The 21,762-nt window shown below is 42.4% G+C and overlaps 1 protein-coding gene across 1 annotated transcript in view; it reads right to left on the minus strand.

Annotated features, from left to right (window-relative positions):
• Positions 1–488: 488 nt before the first annotated feature.
• LOC139512398 (uncharacterized) overlaps positions 489–21,762 on the minus strand; it is a 45,961-nt gene continuing 24,687 nt past the window's right edge. Inside the window, exon 3 of the mRNA XM_071300007.1 lies at positions 489–1,330. Within this exon, the coding sequence (XP_071156108.1) occupies positions 537–1,330 (794 nt within the window). The 3' untranslated portion in view covers positions 489–536. The remainder of the gene's footprint in view (positions 1,331–21,762) is intronic.

A 21,762-nucleotide genomic window follows, 5' to 3' on the forward strand; every position in this document is an offset into this window, starting at 1 on the left:
ATCCCTCGTATCTTTTTATATTGGGTTAAGATGTAAAACGTCATAAGCATGCACAGTCATAAGCCCATGAACAGTCGTAAGCCCATGAACAATCATAAGTCATCGGATGTCCTTACAACATGGGATGAAAATATATGAAACAAACCAAAGGTCTATGGACATGTTTCAATTTATACATTATAAAGGAACGATCATTTAACTTTAAAGGGTAGGGAAGTTATGTTTTTTTCCTTAAAAAAATATCCCAAATTTGATCAAACAAATATTGTGGCTAAGCAGATGACAAATAAATATTCTGAATTCAGATTTTCACCATACTTTATAGTGTTAAATTTTTAAGAAAAAAAATTAATTTGATTGAAAGCGTTGAAAAACTATAAAAAAAAATGTGCAAGAAAAAAATTCTGACTCAGGAGAAAAAAAAACATACCCCTCCCCCATTCTTGAAGTTAAATGATTTTTCCCTAATTGATGCAATGGAAACAAAATAAAATCCTTATCTGAATATCCTAAAATATTAACAGTCATTTAATACATTAAAGTTTTGCGGTTGCTTGAGTTTCCGATCTTAGTTCTTCTTCTGGTGAATGAGAAAAGAATTCAATTGAAGCTTGACAACATTTCTCTCCATTTTGATTTAGAATTTCAAAATGAGCTTTGTTTGGTGCATGAATATCATCCCATGAGTAAATATCAAGCGATTCAAGCTCGAGGGATTCCTTCTTGAACGAAACTGTGATTGATTTTAGTCCATTCTTCAATGACTGACTATTAATAGTTTTGTAGAGCGACTTTCGTGCAAAAACACAACATGAGTCGTAACAGAAATTTCCATAGTTTGCCCAGCTGGTATGCTCATAAACATCACAATCACGTGGATGAACAATTATTTTATCTTCTAAACATTGGTCCGGTCGTAACAAATGATCCATTTTTAACGGACGAACAACTTCCGGTTTTAAGCTACCATACTTGTCCATCCACCATTTTGGAAATGCAGTTGGTTTCCGGGTAGCTGGATCGATAAGAACATGATGAACAAAAAATTGTGCATAAGGTTTCGGCACTTCTGGACAGGTAAGGATACTTGAAATGCGTTTCGAAGAATTTCCTATATAGGCTAAAGAATGTGTTACTGAGAGCGGATATTTCGGGGTATCTTGCAAATATACTGAAGGAGATACTTGTAATTGAATTGTTGCTATATAAATCAGGTTATCTCGTAATAACCTTTCCATGTCCAGAAATGGTTCTGATTTCTTTGGCCAAAAACTTGTTACTCTTGAAGATTCAACTACCATAAGTAAGCTCCTTAGTTTTATCATTCCAGCTAGAAAATAGAAGATGTTATTCAATGAAAATGTTTAAATCCATAAAAATATAACAAGTGCAACATAATTTATACAATTTCTTAAAAATCATTAATGACGAGGCCAATACGTTATTATATATGAACATGTCCAGATTATATCGACAGTGGACGATTACCGAGGTTTAAAATAATCCAGGGACTTTCTATACTGAATAATCTAATAGGCCCATATATAAGGTATTGACTGTGTCAGAAAGTCCTTAATTTATTTGATACATGTATAGTGTATGATCATTGAAATGGACTACAATACTTTTTCCGTGTAATTTACATTGTATTTTGAATATTGACCGTCAATATATAATATATGAATAAGAACAAAGCGTCCATAAATAAATATACCTCAATACTCGTTGAATCACGTGATCGTAAAACAATTCTAATATGACATGCTTCTTTCGGTTTGTGAACAAACCAAAGCTCAGTCTAAATCCAATAAAATTTGTTTACACATGCGTATATTGACTACTTCAAAATAATGAATTTTATCGAATTATCATGCACTAATATATTTCCTTAACTTTAAAACACTTCCAAACTCTTAAATGATGCACATGATGTTACCAATTAATTTATTATCACTGTAATGTGTTGCATTCCGAAATTGACATACGACAACCGTTCGGGCGATATCTTTTTGCGCCAAAAAGTAACTCATTTGCGCCACAACTTAATTGCGCCAATACTTCTTTTGCGCCACCTTATTTTCTAAACTATAGGTATCATTTGCGCCAATAAAACAATCATCGAATTGCGCCTATTTTATTTATTTTTATTTATTTACAACAACTAAATGATTTACCTCCCTCTTTCTTTATCCGGCCTTGGGACCAAGTCAAGAAATCATTTTCTTGTAAAAAGCTCCTGATTTTGACGGCAACAGACAAAATACAGAGAGAATATAATGTCCATTCTAAAAGCCATGTATAGTATAAAGTTGTTTGAAATATTTTTGACAACATTATATAGGTACCATCAGCAAAAATTCCTCTGTACACATTGTACACATATATTTTAAATTAGCCTCGCATCTTATAAAATTATCCCGCTTTCTGGATCGTTACACAATACAAAGTCATCATCTTTGTTTGTAACAATTAACACCAATATCATCCAATATTCTGTGAAACTCTGCTTGATTTTTAGGTTGAGCCGGATGCAGTTTTCTTTCTCTCTATACATTGACTGACGCACATGTTTTAAATCTTTCTTTTCTAAATTTTCTTCTTCAATTTTGAAGAGCTCTGAATTTACCATTTCTTGAAACCAGACTCAAGCTGGCAGCCACTTTTATCGGCCAATCAAGATAGCAGCCACTTTTTTCCAGCAGCCAATTTTGACGATATGTCTAAAAACATAAAATGTTTTATGAATTGTTGTTTGTCTGTTTGTCTGTTTGTTTTTTTATTTTTAACCCAGGCCTTGTCAGGTTATTTTCGACGTATGAGTTTGAATGCCCCTTTGGTATCCCTCGTATCTTTTTATATTGGGTTAAGATGTAAAACGTCATAAGCATGCACAGTCATAAGCCCATGAACAGTCGTAAGCCCATGAACAATCATAAGTCATCGGATGTCCTTACAACATGGGATGAAAATATATGAAACAAACCAAAGGTCTATGGACATGTTTCAATTTATACATTATAAAGGAACGATCATTTAACTTTAAAGGGTAGGGAAGTTATGTTTTTTTCCTTAAAAAAATATCCCAAATTTGATCAAACAAATATTGTGGCTAAGCAGATGACAAATAAATATTCTGAATTCAGATTTTCACCATACTTTATAGTGTTAAATTTTTAAGAAAAAAAATTAATTTGATTGAAAGCGTTGAAAAACTATAAAAAAAAATGTGCAAGAAAAAAATTCTGACTCAGGAGAAAAAAAAACATACCCCTCCCCCATTCTTGAAGTTAAATGATTTTTCCCTAATTGATGCAATGGAAACAAAATAAAATCCTTATCTGAATATCCTAAAATATTAACAGTCATTTAATACATTAAAGTTTTGCGGTTGCTTGAGTTTCCGATCTTAGTTCTTCTTCTGGTGAATGAGAAAAGAATTCAATTGAAGCTTGACAAAATACAGAGAGAATATAATGTCCATTCTAAAAGCCATGTATAGTATAAAGTTGTTTGAAATATTTTTGACAACATTATATAGGTACCATCAGCAAAAATTCCTCTGTACACATTGTACACATATATTTTAAATTAGCCTCGCATCTTATAAAATTATCCCGCTTTCTGGATCGTTACACAATACAAAGTCATCATCTTTGTTTGTAACAATTAACACCAATATCATCCAATATTCTGTGAAACTCTGCTTGATTTTTAGGTTGAGCCGGATGCAGTTTTCTTTCTCTCTATACATTGACTGACGCACATGTTTTAAATCTTTCTTTTCTAAATTTTCTTCTTCAATTTTGAAGAGCTCTGAATTTGCCATTTCTTGAAACCAGACTCAAGCTGGCAGCCACTTTTATCGGCCAATCAAGATAGCAGCCACTTTTTTCCAGCAGCCAATTTTGACGATATGTCTAAAAACCAAAAAACTGCGTGAGACTCAAACGTTCCAAAAATCGCTAAATCTTAGTTAAATGCAATCTAACAGCGGAAATCGACAATTTCACGGTTTCTGCTAATTTCTAAAGCATTTCATTCCGTTTTAAATATGTATGTAAGCGGTCTGTCCTTTATTTGACATTCGATAATTGATATGCAATATCCAACCGACTGCTAGCCGTCGGTTCAATATTTAAATTTAGTTGAAAATCACTATAAAGCCTGAGGGAAAAGATACCACTCTATGACCCCTTCAAGCTGTCATAAATTTTCGTTGTCCTCGAATATAAACCCTGATACAAGTTGTATATTTGTCTTTATGTTATATAGATTTTTATCAATAAAACATTACAGAGAATTCACCAAAGATGTAATTTAATATATAAAATATGAAACAAAATCCAATTACTTCAGAAACATATAGAAATATACATATAAATACTTATGGAAAGCCAAAAAAGAAAAGAAATTAATAGTGAACACCTACCAGAGACTGCTTAAATGACGGTGACCACCCTAAGACGACTTTGGACCTCTGTGGTGGCCAGACGGGCCCGGATCCCAGAAAAATATTTAAGTGGGGAATAGCTTGGGTCAATACCTTTAAAATGAGCTAGGTCCGGTTCGGAACTTTGCCGTTGGTATATGCCGAAAAGTACCGAATGTATGCATATGGTTAATACGGAAAATAACGTTAAGGGGCACCTTTGAACCTCTGTGGTGGCCAGACGGGCCCGGATCCCAGAAAAATATTTAAGTGGGGAATAGCTTGGGTCAATACCTTTAAAATGAGCTAGATCCGGTTCGGAACTTTGCCGTAGGCATATGTCGAGGAGTACCGAATGTGTGGTTGATATGGAAAATACGTAAATGGGCAACTTTGAACCTCTGTGGTGGCCAGACGGGCCCGGATCCCAGAAAAATATTTAATTGGCAAATAGCTCGGATCAATACCTTTGAAATGAGCTAGGTCCGGTTCGGAACTTTGCCGTAGGGATATGTCGAGGAGTACCGAATGTGTGGTTGATTTGGAAAATACGTAAATGGGCAACTTTGAACCTCTGTGGTGGCCAGACGGGCCCGGATCCCAGAAAAATATTTAAGTGGGGAATAGCTTGGGTCAATACCTTTAAAATGAGCTAGGTCCGGTTCGGAACTTTGCCGTTGGTATATGCCGAAAAGTACCGAATATATGCATATGGTTAATACGGAAAATAACGTTAAGGGGCACCTTTGAACCTCTGTGGTGGCCAGACGGGCCCGGATCCCAGAAACATATTTAAGTGGGGAATAGCTTGGGTCAATACCTTTAAAATGAGATAGATCCGGTTCGGAACTTTGCCGTAGGGATATGTCGAGGAGTACCGAATGTGTGGTTGATATGGAAAATACGTAAATGGGCAACTTTGAACCTCTGTGGTGGCCAGACGGGCCCGGATCCCAGAAAAATATTTAAGTGGGGAATAGCTTGGGTCAATACCTTTAAAATGAGCTAGGTCCGGTTCGGAACTTTGCCGTTGGTATATGCCGAAAAGTACCGAATGTATGCATATGGTTAATACGGAAAATAACGTTAAGGGGCACCTTTGAACCTCTGTGGTGGCCAGACGGGCCCGGATCCCAGAAAAATATTTAAGTGGGGAATAGCTTGGGTCAATACCTTTAAAATGAGCTAGATCCGGTTCGGAACTTTGCCGTAGGCATATGTCGAGGAGTACCGAATGTGTGGTTGATATGGAAAATACGTAAATGGGCAACTTTGAACCTCTGTGGTGGCCAGACGGGCCCGGATCCCAGAAAAATATTTAATTGGCAAATAGCTCGGATCAATACCTTTGAAATGAGCTAGGTCCGGTTCGGAACTTTGCCGTAGGGATATGTCGAGGAGTACCGAATGTGTGGTTGATTTGGAAAATACGTAAATGGGCAACTTTGAACCTCTGTGGTGGCCAGACGGGCCCGGATCCCAGAAAAATATTTAAGTGGGGAATAGCTTGGGTCAATACCTTTAAAATGAGCTAGGTCCGGTTCGGAACTTTGCCGTTGGTATATGCCGAAAAGTACCGAATATATGCATATGGTTAATACGGAAAATAACGTTAAGGGGCACCTTTGAACCTCTGTGGTGGCCAGACGGGCCCGGATCCCAGAAACATATTTAAGTGGGGAATAGCTTGGGTCAATACCTTTAAAATGAGATAGATCCGGTTCGGAACTTTGCCGTAGGGATATGTCGAGGAGTACCGAATGTGTGGTTGATATGGAAAATACGTAAATGGGCAACTTTGAACCTCTGTGGTGGCCAGACGGGCCCGGATCCCAGAAAAATATTTAAGTGGGGAATAGCTTGGGTCAATACCTTTAAAATGAGCTAGGTCCGGTTCGGAACTTTGCCGTTGGTATATGCCGAAAAGTACCGAATGTATGCATATGGTTAATACGGAAAATAACGTTAAGGGGCACCTTTGAACCTCTGTGGTGGCCAGACGGGCCCGGATCCCAGAAAAATATTTAAGTGGGGAATAGCTTGGGTCAATACCTTTAAAATGAGCTAGATCCGGTTCGGAACTTTGCCGTAGGCATATGTCGAGGAGTACCGAATGTGTGGTTGATATGGAAAATACGTAAATGGGCAACTTTGAACCTCTGTGGTGGCCAGACGGGCCCGGATCCCAGAAAAATATTTAATTGGCAAATAGCTCGGATCAATACCTTTGAAATGAGCTAGGTCCGGTTCGGAACTTTGCCGTAGGGATATGTCGAGGAGTACCGAATGTGTGGTTGATTTGGAAAATACGTAAATGGGCAACTTTGAACCTCTGTGGTGGCCAGACGGGCCCGGATCCCAGAAAAATATTTAAGTGGGGAATAGCTTGGGTCAATACCTTTAAAATGAGCTAGGTCCGGTTCGGAACTTTGCCGTTGGTATATGCCGAAAAGTACCGAATATATGCATATGGTTAATACGGAAAATAACGTTAAGGGGCACCTTTGAACCTCTGTGGTGGCCAGACGGGCCCGGATCCCAGAAACATATTTAAGTGGGGAATAGCTTGGGTCAATACCTTTAAAATGAGATAGATCCGGTTCGGAACTTTGCCGTAGGGATATGTCGAGGAGTACCGAATGTGTGGTTGATATGGAAAATACGTAAATGGGCAACTTTGAACCTCTGTGGTGGCCAGACGGGCCCGGATCCCAGAAAAATATTTAAGTGGGGAATAGCTTGGGTCAATACCTTTAAAATGAGCTAGGTCCGGTTCGGAACTTTGCCGTTGGTATATGCCGAAAAGTACCGAATGTATGCATATGGTTAATACGGAAAATAACGTTAAGGGGCACCTTTGAACCTCTGTGGTGGCCAGACGGGCCCGGATCCCAGAAAAATATTTAAGTGGGGAATAGCTTGGGTCAATACCTTTAAAATGAGCTAGATCCGGTTCGGAACTTTGCCGTAGGCATATGTCGAGGAGTACCGAATGTGTGGTTGATATGGAAAATACGTAAATGGGCAACTTTGAACCTCTGTGGTGGCCAGACGGGCCCGGATCCCAGAAAAATATTTAATTGGCAAATAGCTCGGATCAATACCTTTGAAATGAGCTAGGTCCGGTTCGGAACTTTGCCGTAGGGATATGTCGAGGAGTACCGAATGTGTGGTTGATTTGGAAAATACGTAAATGGGCAACTTTGAACCTCTGTGGTGGCCAGACGGGCCCGGATCCCAGAAAAATATTTAAGTGGGGAATAGCTTGGGTCAATACCTTTAAAATGAGCTAGGTCCGGTTCGGAACTTTGCCGTTGGTATATGCCGAAAAGTACCGAATATATGCATATGGTTAATACGGAAAATAACGTTAAGGGGCACCTTTGAACCTCTGTGGTGGCCAGACGGGCCCGGATCCCAGAAACATATTTAAGTGGGGAATAGCTTGGGTCAATACCTTTAAAATGAGATAGATCCGGTTCGGAACTTTGCCGTAGGGATATGTCGAGGAGTACCGAATGTGTGGTTGATATGGAAAATACGTAAATGGGCAACTTTGAACCTCTGTGGTGGCCAGACGGGCCCGGATCCCAGAAAAATATTTAAGTGGGGAATAGCTTGGGTCAATACCTTTAAAATGAGCTAGGTCCGGTTCGGAACTTTGCCGTTGGTATATGCCGAAAAGTACCGAATGTATGCATATGGTTAATACGGAAAATAACGTTAAGGGGCACCTTTGAACCTCTGTGGTGGCCAGACGGGCCCGGATCCCAGAAAAATATTTAAGTGGGGAATAGCTTGGGTCAATACCTTTAAAATGAGCTAGATCCGGTTCGGAACTTTGCCGTAGGCATATGTCGAGGAGTACCGAATGTGTGGTTGATATGGAAAATACGTAAATGGGCAACTTTGAACCTCTGTGGTGGCCAGACGGGCCCGGATCCCAGAAAAATATTTAATTGGCAAATAGCTCGGATCAATACCTTTGAAATGAGCTAGGTCCGGTTCGGAACTTTGCCGTAGGGATATGTCGAGGAGTACCGAATGTGTGGTTGATTTGGAAAATACGTAAATGGGCAACTTTGAACCTCTGTGGTGGCCAGACGGGCCCGGATCCCAGAAAAATATTTAAGTGGGGAATAGCTTGGGTCAATACCTTTAAAATGAGCTAGGTCCGGTTCGGAACTTTGCCGTTGGTATATGCCGAAAAGTACCGAATATATGCATATGGTTAATACGGAAAATAACGTTAAGGGGCACCTTTGAACCTCTGTGGTGGCCAGACGGGCCCGGATCCCAGAAACATATTTAAGTGGGGAATAGCTTGGGTCAATACCTTTAAAATGAGATAGATCCGGTTCGGAACTTTGCCGTAGGGATATGTCGAGGAGTACCGAATGTGTGGTTGATATGGAAAATACGTAAATGGGCAACTTTGAACCTCTGTGGTGGCCAGACGGGCCCGGATCCCAGAAAAATATTTAAGTGGGGAATAGCTTGGGTCAATACCTTTAAAATGAGCTAGGTCCGGTTCGGAACTTTGCCGTTGGTATATGCCGAAAAGTACCGAATGTATGCATATGGTTAATACGGAAAATAACGTTAAGGGGCACCTTTGAACCTCTGTGGTGGCCAGACGGGCCCGGATCCCAGAAAAATATTTAAGTGGGGAATAGCTTGGGTCAATACCTTTAAAATGAGCTAGATCCGGTTCGGAACTTTGCCGTAGGCATATGTCGAGGAGTACCGAATGTGTGGTTGATATGGAAAATACGTAAATGGGCAACTTTGAACCTCTGTGGTGGCCAGACGGGCCCGGATCCCAGAAAAATATTTAATTGGCAAATAGCTCGGATCAATACCTTTGAAATGAGCTAGGTCCGGTTCGGAACTTTGCCGTAGGGATATGTCGAGGAGTACCGAATGTGTGGTTGATTTGGAAAATACGTAAATGGGCAACTTTGAACCTCTGTGGTGGCCAGACGGGCCCGGATCCCAGAAAAATATTTAAGTGGGGAATAGCTTGGGTCAATACCTTTAAAATGAGCTAGGTCCGGTTCGGAACTTTGCCGTTGGTATATGCCGAAAAGTACCGAATATATGCATATGGTTAATACGGAAAATAACGTTAAGGGGCACCTTTGAACCTCTGTGGTGGCCAGACGGGCCCGGATCCCAGAAACATATTTAAGTGGGGAATAGCTTGGGTCAATACCTTTAAAATGAGATAGATCCGGTTCGGAACTTTGCCGTAGGGATATGTCGAGGAGTACCGAATGTGTGGTTGATATGGAAAATACGTAAATGGGCAACTTTGAACCTCTGTGGTGGCCAGACGGGCCCGGATCCCAGAAAAATATTTAAGTGGGGAATAGCTTGGGTCAATACCTTTAAAATGAGCTAGGTCCGGTTCGGAACTTTGCCGTTGGTATAAGCCGAAAAGTACCGAATGTATGCATATGGTTAATACGGAAAATAACGTTAAGGGGCACCTTTGAACCTCTGTGGTGGCCAGACGGGCCCGGATCCCAGAAAAATATTTAAGTGGGGAATAGCTTGGGTCAATACCTTTAAAATGAGCTAGATCCGGTTCGGAACTTTGCCGTAGGCATATGTCGAGGAGTACCGAATGTGTGGTTGATATGGAAAATACGTAAATGGGCAACTTTGAACCTCTGTGGTGGCCAGACGGGCCCGGATCCCAGAAAAATATTTAATTGGCAAATAGCTCGGATCAATACCTTTGAAATGAGCTAGGTCCGGTTCGGAACTTTGCCGTAGGGATATGTCGAGGAGTACCGAATGTGTGGTTGATTTGGAAAATACGTAAATGGGCAACTTTGAACCTCTGTGGTGGCCAGACGGGCCCGGATCCCAGAAAAATATTTAAGTGGGGAATAGCTTGGGTCAATACCTTTAAAATGAGCTAGGTCCGGTTCGGAACTTTGCCGTTGGTATATGCCGAAAAGTACCGAATATATGCATATGGTTAATACGGAAAATAACGTTAAGGGGCACCTTTGAACCTCTGTGGTGGCCAGACGGGCCCGGATCCCAGAAACATATTTAAGTGGGGAATAGCTTGGGTCAATACCTTTAAAATGAGATAGATCCGGTTCGGAACTTTGCCGTAGGGATATGTCGAGGAGTACCGAATGTGTGGTTGATATGGAAAATACGTAAATGGGCAACTTTGAACCTCTGTGGTGGCCAGACGGGCCCGGATCCCAGAAAAATATTTAAGTGGGGAATAGCTTGGGTCAATACCTTTAAAATGAGCTAGGTCCGGTTCGGAACTTTGCCGTTGGTATATGCCGAAAAGTACCGAATGTATGCATATGGTTAATACGGAAAATAACGTTAAGGGGCACCTTTGAACCTCTGTGGTGGCCAGACGGGCCCGGATCCCAGAAAAATATTTAAGTGGGGAATAGCTTGGGTCAATACCTTTAAAATGAGCTAGATCCGGTTCGGAACTTTGCCGTAGGGATATGTCGAGGAGTACCGAATGTGTGGTTGATATGGAAAATACGTAAATGGGCAACTTTGAACCTCTGTGGTGGCCAGACGGGCCCGGATCCCAGAAAAATATTTAATTGGCAAATAGCTCGGATCAATACCTTTGAAATGAGCTAGGTCCGGTTCGGAACTTTGCCGTAGGGATATGTCGAGGAGTACCGAATGTGTGGTTGATTTGGAAAATACGTAAATGGGCAACTTTGAACCTCTGTGGTGGCCAGACGGGCCCGGATCCCAGAAAAATATTTAAGTGGGGAATAGCTTGGGTCAATACCTTTAAAATGAGCTAGGTCCGGTTCGGAACTTTGCCGTTGGTATATGCCGAAAAGTACCGAATGTATGCATATGGTTAATACGGAAAATAACGTTAAGGGGCACCTTTGAACCTCTGTGGTGGCCAGACGGGCCCGGATCCCAGAAAAATATTTAAGTGGGGAATAGCTTGGGTCAATACCTTTAAAATGAGCTAGGTCCGGTTCGGAACTTTGCCGTTGGTATATGCCGAAAAGTACCGAATGTATGCATATGGTTAATACGGAAAATAACGTTAAGGGGCACCTTTGAACCTCTGTGGTGGCCAGACGGGCCCGGATCCCAGAAAAATATTTAAGTGGGGAATAGCTTGGGTCAATACCTTTAAAACGAGCTAGGTCCGGTTCGGAACTTTGCCGTTGGTATATGCCGAAAAGTACCGAATGTATGCATATGGTTAATACGGAAAATAACGTTAAGGGGCACCTTTGAACCTCTGTGGTGGCCAGACGGGCCCGGATCCCAGAAAAATATTTAAGTGGGGAATAGCTTGGGTCAATACCTTTAAAATGAGCTAGGTCCGGTTCGGAACTTTGCCGTTGGTAAATGCCGAAAAGTACCGAATGTATGCATATGGTTAATACGGAAAATAACGTTAAGGGGCACCTTTGAACCTCTGTGGTGGCCAGACGGGCCCGGATCCCAGAAAAATATTTAAGTGGGGAATAGCTTGGGTCAATACCTTTAAAACGAGCTAGGTCCGGTTCGGAACTTTGCCGTTGGTATATGCCGAAAAGTACCGAATGTATGCATATGGTTAATACGGAAAATAACGTTAAGGGGCACCTTTGAACCTCTGTGGTGGCCAGACGGGCCCGGATCCCAGAAAAATATTTAAGTGGGGAATAGCTTGGGTCAATACCTTTAAAATGAGCTAGGTCCGGTTCGGAACTTTGCCGTTGGTATATGCCGAAAAGTACCGAATGTATGCATATGGTTAATACGGAAAATAACGTTAAGGGGCACCTTTGAACCTCTGTGGTGGCCAGACGGGCCCGGATCCCAGAAAAATATTTAAGTGGGGAATAGCTTGGGTCAATACCTTTAAAATGAGCTAGATCCGGTTCGGAACTTTGCCGTAGGGATATGTCGAGGAGTACCGAATGTGTGGTTGATATGGAAAATACGTAAATGGGCAACTTTGAACCTCTGTGGTGGCCAGACGGGCCCGGATCCCAGAAAAATATTTAATTGGCAAATAGCTCGGATCAATACCTTTGAAATGAGCTAGGTCCGGTTCGGAACTTTGCCGTAGGGATATGTCGAGGAGTACCGAATGTGTGGTTGATTTGGAAAATACGTAAATGGGCAACTTTGAACCTCTGTGGTGGCCAGACGGGCCCGGATCCCAGAAAAATATTTAAGTGGGGAATAGCTTGGGTCAATACCTTTAAAATGAGCTAGGTCCGGTTCGGAACTTTGCCGTTGGTATATGCCGAAAAGTACCGAATATATGCATATGGTTAATACGGAAAATAACGTTAAGGGGCACCTTTGAACCTCTGTGGTGGCCAGACGGGCCCGGATCCCAGAAACATATTTAAGTGGGGAATAGCTTGGGTCAATACCTTTAAAATGAGATAGATCCGGTTCGGAACTTTGCCGTAGGGATATGTCGAGGAGTACCGAATGTGTGGTTGATATGGAAAATACGTAAATGGGCAACTTTGAACCTCTGTGGTGGCCAGACGGGCCCGGATCCCAGAAAAATATTTAAGTGGGGAATAGCTTGGGTCAATACCTTTAAAATGAGCTAGGTCCGGTTCGGAACTTTGCCGTTGGTATATGCCGAAAAGTACCGAATGTATGCATATGGTTAATACGGAAAATAACGTTAAGGGGCACCTTTGAACCTCTGTGGTGGCCAGACGGGCACGGATCCCAGAAAAATATTTAATTGGCAAATAGCTCGGATCAATAACTTTGAAATGAGCTAGGTCCGGTTCGGAACTTTGCCGTAGGGATATGTCGAGGAGTACCGAATGTGTGGTTGATTTGGAAAATACGTAAATGGGCAACTTTGAACCTCTGTGGTGGCCAGACGGGCCCGGATCCCAGAAAAATATTTAAGTGGGGAATAGCTTGGGTCAATACCTTTAAAATGAGCTAGGTCCGGTTCGGAACTTTGCCGTTGGTATATGCCGAAAAGTACCGAATGTATGCATATGGTTAATACGGAAAATAACGTTAAGGGGCACCTTTGAACCTCTGTGGTGGCCAGACGGGCCCGGATCCCAGAAAAATATTTAAGTGGGGAATAGCTTGGGTCAATACCGTTAAAATGAGCTAGATCCGGTTCGGAACTTTGCCGTAGGGATATGTCGAGGAGTACCGAATGTGTGGTTGATATGGAAAATACGTAAATGGGCAACTTTGAACCTCTGTGGTGGCCAGACGGGCCCGGATCCCAGAAAAATATTTAATTGGCAAATAGCTCGGATCAATACCTTTGAAATGAGCTAGGTCCGGTTCGGAACTTTGCCGTAGGGATATGTCGAGGAGTACCGAATGTGTGGTTGATTTGGAAAATACGTAAATGGGCAACTTTGAACCTCTGTGGTGGCCAGACGGGCCCGGATCCCAGAAAAATATTTAAGTGGGGAATAGCTTGGGTCAATACCTTTAAAATGAGCTAGGTCCGGTTCGGAACTTTGCCGTTGGTATATGCCGAAAAGTACCGAATGTATGCATATGGTTAATACGGAAAATAACGTTAAGGGGCACCTTTGAACCTCTGTGGTGGCCAGACGGGCCCGGATCCCAGAAAAATATTTAAGTGGGGAATAGCTTGGGTTAATACCTTTAAAATGAGCTAGGTCCGGTTCGGAACTTTGCCGTTGGTATATGCCGAAAAGTACCGAATGTATGCATATGGTTAATACGGAAAATAACGTTAAGGGGCACCTTTGAACCTCTGTGGTGGCCAGACGGGCCCGGATCCCAGAAAAATATTTAAGTGGGGAATAGCTTGGGTCAATACCTTTAAAATGAGCTAGATCCGGTTCGGAACTTTGCCGTAGGGATATGTCGAGGAGTACCGAATGTGTGGTTGATATGGAAAATACGTAAATGGGCAACTTTGAACCTCTGTGGTGGCCAGACGGGCCCGGATCCCAGAAAAATATTTAATTGGCAAATAGCTCGGATCAATACCTTTGAAATGAGCTAGGTCCGGTTCGGAACTTTGCCGTAGGGATATGTCGAGGAGTACCGAATGTGTGGTTGATTTGGAAAATACGTAAATGGGCAACTTTGAACCTCTGTGGTGGCCAGACGGGCCCGGATCCCAGAAAAATATTTAAGTGGGGAATAGCTTGGGTCAATACCTTTAAAATGAGCTAGGTCCGGTTCGGAACTTTGCCGTTGGTATATGCCGAAAAGTACCGAATGTATGCATATGGTTAATACGGAAAATAACGTTAAGGGGCACCTTTGAACCTCTGTGGTGGCCAGACGGGCCCGGATCCCAGAAAAATATTTAAGTGGGGAATAGCTTGGGTCAATACCTTTAAAATGAGCTAGGTCCGGTTCGGAACTTTGCCGTTGGTATATGCCGAAAAGTACCGAATGTATGCATATGGTTAATACGGAAAATAACGTTAAGGGGCACCTTTGAACCTCTGTGGTGGCCAGACGGGCCCGGATCCCAGAAAAATATTTAAGTGGGGAATAGCTTGGGTCAATACCTTTAAAACGAGCTAGGTCCGGTTCGGAACTTTGCCGTTGGTATATGCCGAAAAGTACCGAATGTATGCATATGGTTAATACGGAAAATAACGTTAAGGGGCACCTTTGAACCTCTGTGGTGGCCAGACGGGCCCGGATCCCAGAAAAATATTTAAGTGGGGAATAGCTTGGGTCAATACCTTTAAAATGAGCTAGGTCCGGTTCGGAACTTTGCCGTTGGTAAATGCCGAAAAGTACCGAATGTATGCATATGGTTAATACAGAAAATAACGTTAAGGGGCACCTTTGAACCTCTGTGGTGGCCAGACGGGCCCGGATCCCAGAAAAATATTTAAGTAGGGAATAGCTTGGGTCAATACCTTTAAAACGAGCTAGGTCCGGTTCGGAACTTTGCCGTTGGTATATGCCGAAAAGTACCGAATGTATGCATATGGTTAATACGGAAAATAACGTTAAGGGGCACCTTTGAACCTCTGTGGTGGCCAGACGGGCCCGGATCCCAGAAAAATATTTAAGTGGGGAATAGCTTGGGTCAATACCTTTAAAATGAGCTAGGTCCGGTTCGGAACTTTGCCGTTGGTATATGCCGAAAAGTACCGAATGTATGCATATGGTTAATACGGAAAATAACGTTAAGGGGCACCTTTGAACCTCTGTGGTGGCCAGACGGGCCCGGATCCCAGAAAAATATTTAAGTGGGGAATAGCTTGGGTCAATACCTTTAAAATGAGCTAGATCCGGTTCGGAACTTTGCCGTAGGGATATGTCGAGGAGTACCGAATGTGTGGTTGATATGGAAAATACGTAAATGGGCAACTTTGAACCTCTGTGGTGGCCAGACGGGCCCGGATCCCAGAAAAATATTTAATTGGCAAATAGCTCGGATCAATACCTTTGAAATGAGCTAGGTCCGGTTCGGAACTTTGCCGTAGGGATATGTCGAGGAGTACCGAATGTGTGGTTGATTTGGAAAATACGTAAATGGGCAACTTTGAACCTCTGTGGTGGCCAGACGGGCCCGGATCCCAGAAAAATATTTAAGTGGGGAATAGCTTGGGTCAATACCTTTAAAATGAGCTAGGTCCGGTTCGGAACTTTGCCGTTGGTATATGCCGAAAAGTACCGAATATATGCATATGGTTAATACGGAAAATAACGTTAAGGGGCACCTTTGAACCTCTGTGGTGGCCAGACGGGCCCGGATCCCAGAAACATATTTAAGTGGGGAATAGCTTGGGTCAATACCTTTAAAATGAGATAGATCCGGTTCGGAACTTTGCCGTAGGGATATGTCGAGGAGTACCGAATGTGTGGTTGATATGGAAAATACGTAAATGGGCAACTTTGAACCTCTGTGGTGGCCAGACGGGCCCGGATCCCAGAAAAATATTTAAGTGGGGAATAGCTTGGGTCAATACCTTTAAAATGAGCTAGGTCCGGTTCGGAACTTTGCCGTTGGTATATGCCGAAAAGTACCGAATGTATGCATATGGTTAATACGGAAAATAACGTTAAGGGGCACCTTTGAACCTCTGTGGTGGCCAGACGGGCCCGGATCCCAGAAAAATATTTAATTGGCAAATAGCTCGGATCAATAACTTTGAAATGAGCTAGGTCCGGTTCGGAACTTTGCCGTAGGGATATGTCGAGGAGTACCGAATGTGTGGTTGATTTGGAAAATACGTAAATGGGCAACTTTGAACCTCTGTGGTGGCCAGACGGGCCCGGATCCCAGAAAAATATTTAAGTGGGGAATAGCTTGGGTCAATACCTTTAAAATGAGCTAGGTCCGGTTCGGAACTTTGCCGTTGGTATATGCCGAAAAGTACCGAATGTATGCATATGGTTAATACGGAAAATAACGTTAAGGGGCACCTTTGAACCTCTGTGGTGGCCAGACGGGCCCGGATCCCAGAAAAATATTTAAGTGGGGAATAGCTTGGGTCAATACCGTTAAAATGAGCTAGATCCGGTTCGGAACTTTGCCGTAGGGATATGTCGAGGAGTACCGAATGTGTGGTTGATATGGAAAATACGTAAATGGGCAACTTTGAACCTCTGTGGTGGCCAGACGGGCCCGGATCCCAGAAAAATATTTAATTGGCAAATAGCTCGGATCAATACCTTTGAAATGAGCTAGGTCCGGTTCGGAACTTTGCCGTAGGGATATGTCGAGGAGTACCGAATGTGTGGTTGATTTGGAAAATACGTAAATGGGCAACTTTGAACCTCTGTGGTGGCCAGACGGGCCCGGATCCCAGAAAAATATTTAAGTGGGGAATAGCTTGGGTCAATACCTTTAAAATGAGCTAGGTCCGGTTCGGAACTTTGCCGTTGGTATATGCCGAAAAGTACCGAATGTATGCATATGGTTAATACGGAAAATAACGTTAAGGGGCACCTTTGAACCTCTGTGGTGGCCAGACGGGCCCGGATCCCAGAAAAATATTTAAGTGGGGAATAGCTTGGGTCAATACCTTTAAAACGAGCTAGGTCCGGTTCGGAACTTTGCCGTAGGTATATGCCGAAAAGTACCGAATGTATGCATATGGTTAATACTGAAAATAACGTTAAGGGGCACCTTTGAACCTCTGTGGTGGCCAGACGGGCCCGGATCCCAGAAAAATATTTAAGTGGGGAATAGCTTGGGTCAATACCTTTAAAATGAGCTAGGTCCGGTTCGGAACTTTGCCGTTGGTATATGCCGAAAAGTACCGAATGTATGCATATGGTTAATACGGAAAATAACGTTAAGGGGCACCTTTGAACCTCTGTGGTGGCCAGACGGGCCCGGATCCCAGAAAAATATTTAAGTGGGGAATAGCTTGGGTCAATACCTTTAAAACGAGCTAGGTCCGGTTCGGAACTTTGCCGTTGGTATATGCCGAAAAGTACCGAATGTATGCATATGGTTAATACGGAAAATAACGTTAAGGGGCACCTTTGAACCTCTGTGGTGGCCAGACGGGCCCGGATCCCAGAAAAATATTTAAGTGGGGAATAGCTTGGGTCAATACCGTTAAAATGAGCTAGGTCCGGTTCGGAACTTTGCCGTTGGTATATGCCGAAAAGTACCGAATGTATGCATATGGCTAATACGGAAAATAACGTTAAGGGGCACCTTTGAACCTCTGTGGTGGCCAGACGGGCCCGGATCCCAGAAAAATATTTCAGTGGGGAATAGCTTGGGTCAATACCTTTAAAATGAGCTAGATCCGGTTCGGAACTTTGCCGTAGGGATATGTCGAGGAGTACCGAATGTGTGGTTGATATGGAAAATACGTAAATGGGCAACTTTGAACCTCTGTGGTGGCCAGACGGGCCCGGATCCCAGAAAAATATTTAATTGGCAAATAGCTCGGATCAATACCTTTGAAATGAGCTAGGTCCGGTTCGGAACTTTGCCGTAGGGATATGTCGAGGAGTACCGAATGTGTGGTTGATTTGGAAAATACGTAAATGGGCAACTTTGAACCTCTGTGGTGGCCAGACGGGCCCGGATCCCAGAAAAATATTTAAGTGGGGAATAGCTTGGGTCAATACCTTTAAAATGAGCTAGGTCCGGTTCGGAACTTTGCCGTTGGTATATGCCGAAAAGTACCGAATGTATGCATATGGTTAATACGGAAAATAACGTTAAGGGGCACCTTTGAACCTCTGTGGTGGCCAGACGGGCCCGGATCCCAGAAAAATATTTAAGTGGGGAATAGCTTGGGTCAATACCTTTAAAACGAGCTAGGTCCGGTTCGGAACTTTGCCGTTGGTATATGCCGAAAAGTACCGAATGTATGCATATGGTTAATACGGAAAATAACGTTAAGGGGCACCTTTGAACCTCTGTGGTGGCCAGACGGGCCCGGATCCCAGAAAAATATTTAAGTGGGGAATAGCTTGGGTCAATACCTTTAAAATGAGCTAGGTCCGGTTCGGAACTTTGCCGTTGGTATATGCCGAAAAGTACCGAATGTATGCATATGGTTAATACGGAAAATAACGTTAAGGGGCACCTTTGAACCTCTGTGGTGGCCAGACGGGCCCGGATCCCAGAAAAATATTTACTTGGGGAATAGCTTGGGTCAATACCTTTAAAACGAGCTAGGTCCGGTTCGGAACTTTGCCGTTGGTATATGCCGAAAAGTACCGAATGTATGCATATGGTTAATACGGAAAATAACGTTAAGGGGCACCTTTGAACCTCTGTGGTGGCCAGACGGGCCCGGATCCCAGAAAAATATTTAACTGGCAAATAGCTCGGATCAATACCTTTGAAATGAGCTAGGTCCGGTTCGGAACTTTGCCGTAGGGATATGTCGAGGAGTACCGAATTTGTGTTTGATTTGGAAAATACATAAATGGGCAACTTTGAACCTCTGTGGTGGCCAGACGGGCCCGGATCGCAGAAAAATATTTAAGTGGGGAATAGCTTGGGTCAATACCTTAAAAATGAGCTAGGTCCGGTTCGGAACTTTGCCGTTGATATATGCCGAAAAGTACCGTATGTATGCATATGGTTAATACGGAAAATTACGTTAAGGGGCACCTTTGAACCTCTGTGGTGGCCAGACGGGCCCGGATCCCAGAAAAATATTTAAGTGGCAAATAGCTTGGATCAATACCTTTGAAATGAGCTAGGTCCGGTTCGGAACTTTGCCGTAGGGATATGTCGAGGAGTACCGAATGTGTGGTTGATATGGAAAATACGTAAATTGGCAACTTTGAACCTCTGTGGTGGCCAGACGGGCCCGGATCCCAGAAAAATATTTAAGTGGCGAATAGCTTGGATCAATACCTTTGAAATGAGCTAGGTCCGGTTCGGAACTTTGCCGTAGGGATATGTCGAGGAGAACCGAATGTGTGTTTGATATGGAAAATACGTAAATGGGCAACTTTGAACGTCTGTGTAGGCCAGACGGGCCCGGATCCCAAAAAATATTTAAGTGGGGAATAGCTTGGGTCAATACCTTTAAAATGAGCTAGGTCTGGTTCGGAACTTTGCCGTTGGTATATGCCGAAAACTACCGAATGTATGCATATTGTTAATACGGAAAATTGCGTTAAGGGGCACCTTTGAACCTCTGTGGTGGCCAGACGGGCCCGGATCCCAGAAAAATATTTAAGTAAGGAATAGCCTAGGTCAATACCTTTGAAATGAGCTTGGAAAGGTTCGAAAATTACCGTAAAGATATTCTTAGGAATTCCGAATGTAAGATTGTTGAAGAATCTCAATAAATGCGTTGTGTTTTCTATATACGTTTAAATGTAGTGATAGGTAATGAATAATACAATAACATCACTTACTATAGCGTTATGGTTACAACGTTACCATAGCATAATGTTTGTACCTTGCGTATTTTCCGAAGTATGTAACGAAAAATTGTAAGAAAATGTTAGTTCACAATATATATAAAAGAAATTTAAATTTATGTCCATCTCAAATAAAATAATCTAGTTCCTTAACCTTAACTGATCACAACTAAAGTTTATCTCATAGTCCATTCATGGATTTTTCTTCTGCCGCCTACTGTAGCATCACTCAGCGGTAATTTTCTTTATGCGTTGTAAGTTCCTTTCTTGTATCTATTTGGCTTCTTGACTCTACCAGTTGAGGGTGTGTTCGTTCGTCTAGGTAGCAAGTTACTTTCTTTGAAATTTTCCTTAAGTGGGTTCATGTGCGATCTACTTTGTACGAGCCATTGTGATGTGTCTTCTGGTCTTCTTTTGGCAACGGTCGTGCCTGAAGGTATATCATCTGAACGGTCATGTTTCCATAGCAACTTTGCCGTGGACTTTCCTTTTTCGCTGTGTTCTTGTCTTCAATGACGTTTACCAGAGCTATAGGTGTTGTCGGATGGTTGATGTTTCTATTGATTAGTCCTGATAACACACATCCGAACTTTGACTGTACAACGATTGGTCCTTTTCCTCTTATAACTCTGTCCTCGATAATTTACCAGTAGTAGTCGGTGCCTATGAGTAAGTCAATTTCGAAACGTTCTGTACTCAAGTTTAAATGTGGAAAGTTCCTTGTAGTCTGTGAAATCTTGTTTTAAATCGGAACGGCAATCTCTGGAACAATGAGTGTGTCGATATGGACTTTTTCTCTTGTGTCGGTCTGTAACTGTATTGTTGCAGTGTCTAAGTTGCGAACCTTCTGGGATAAATTTCAAATCACAGACGGATGAATGCTTACTTTTTCTGTAGGATTTATTTCTAATTTATCAGTTAGTTTCTGAGTTATAAAATTGAAGAAGGCTGTGCTCCCTCGTCAAATAAGATGTTCCTTTCTAGTTATTGGTCGTTATTTACAACTGGTGCAGTTGTTGTTTTCGGGAGAATGTCGTGACTCTGATGTGATGGGTACATTACTGTTGTCTCGTTTGGTGTTTCAACTACGTTGATTGCTGACTATTGTATTGTAGGCTGCGGTGTCATACCTGGAATTACCTCTTTTCCTTTACATATGCTAGTATGATGTATTCCGTTACACTTTTTGAATCGTTCAGTAGAGTGGCATGCGGCTACTTAGTGTGACCCTTTACAGTTAAAGCATAACTGTTTCTGTTTTACAATTTGATTTCTTATGTTTACGTCTGTTTCTTCAGGACACTCCGCCGGATAGTGCTCAGCTAAACAAAATATACATGTATATGTATTTACCATCTTACGTTTGTCTTTGAATTCGCTCTTGTATGAATGTGATTGCGTACCCATAAAAAAGTGCAGTGGTGTACAATATGTCTGAATTCATGACTCCTTCGCCAGCTTTAAGTATTTCAATCTCTTTAGTTATTGCTATTCGTAGATTTTTCAATATC

Source organism: Mytilus edulis, chromosome 2 (assembly GCF_963676685.1).
Source record: "Mytilus edulis chromosome 2, xbMytEdul2.2, whole genome shotgun sequence".
NCBI classification, from domain to species: domain Eukaryota; kingdom Metazoa; phylum Mollusca; class Bivalvia; order Mytilida; family Mytilidae; genus Mytilus; species Mytilus edulis.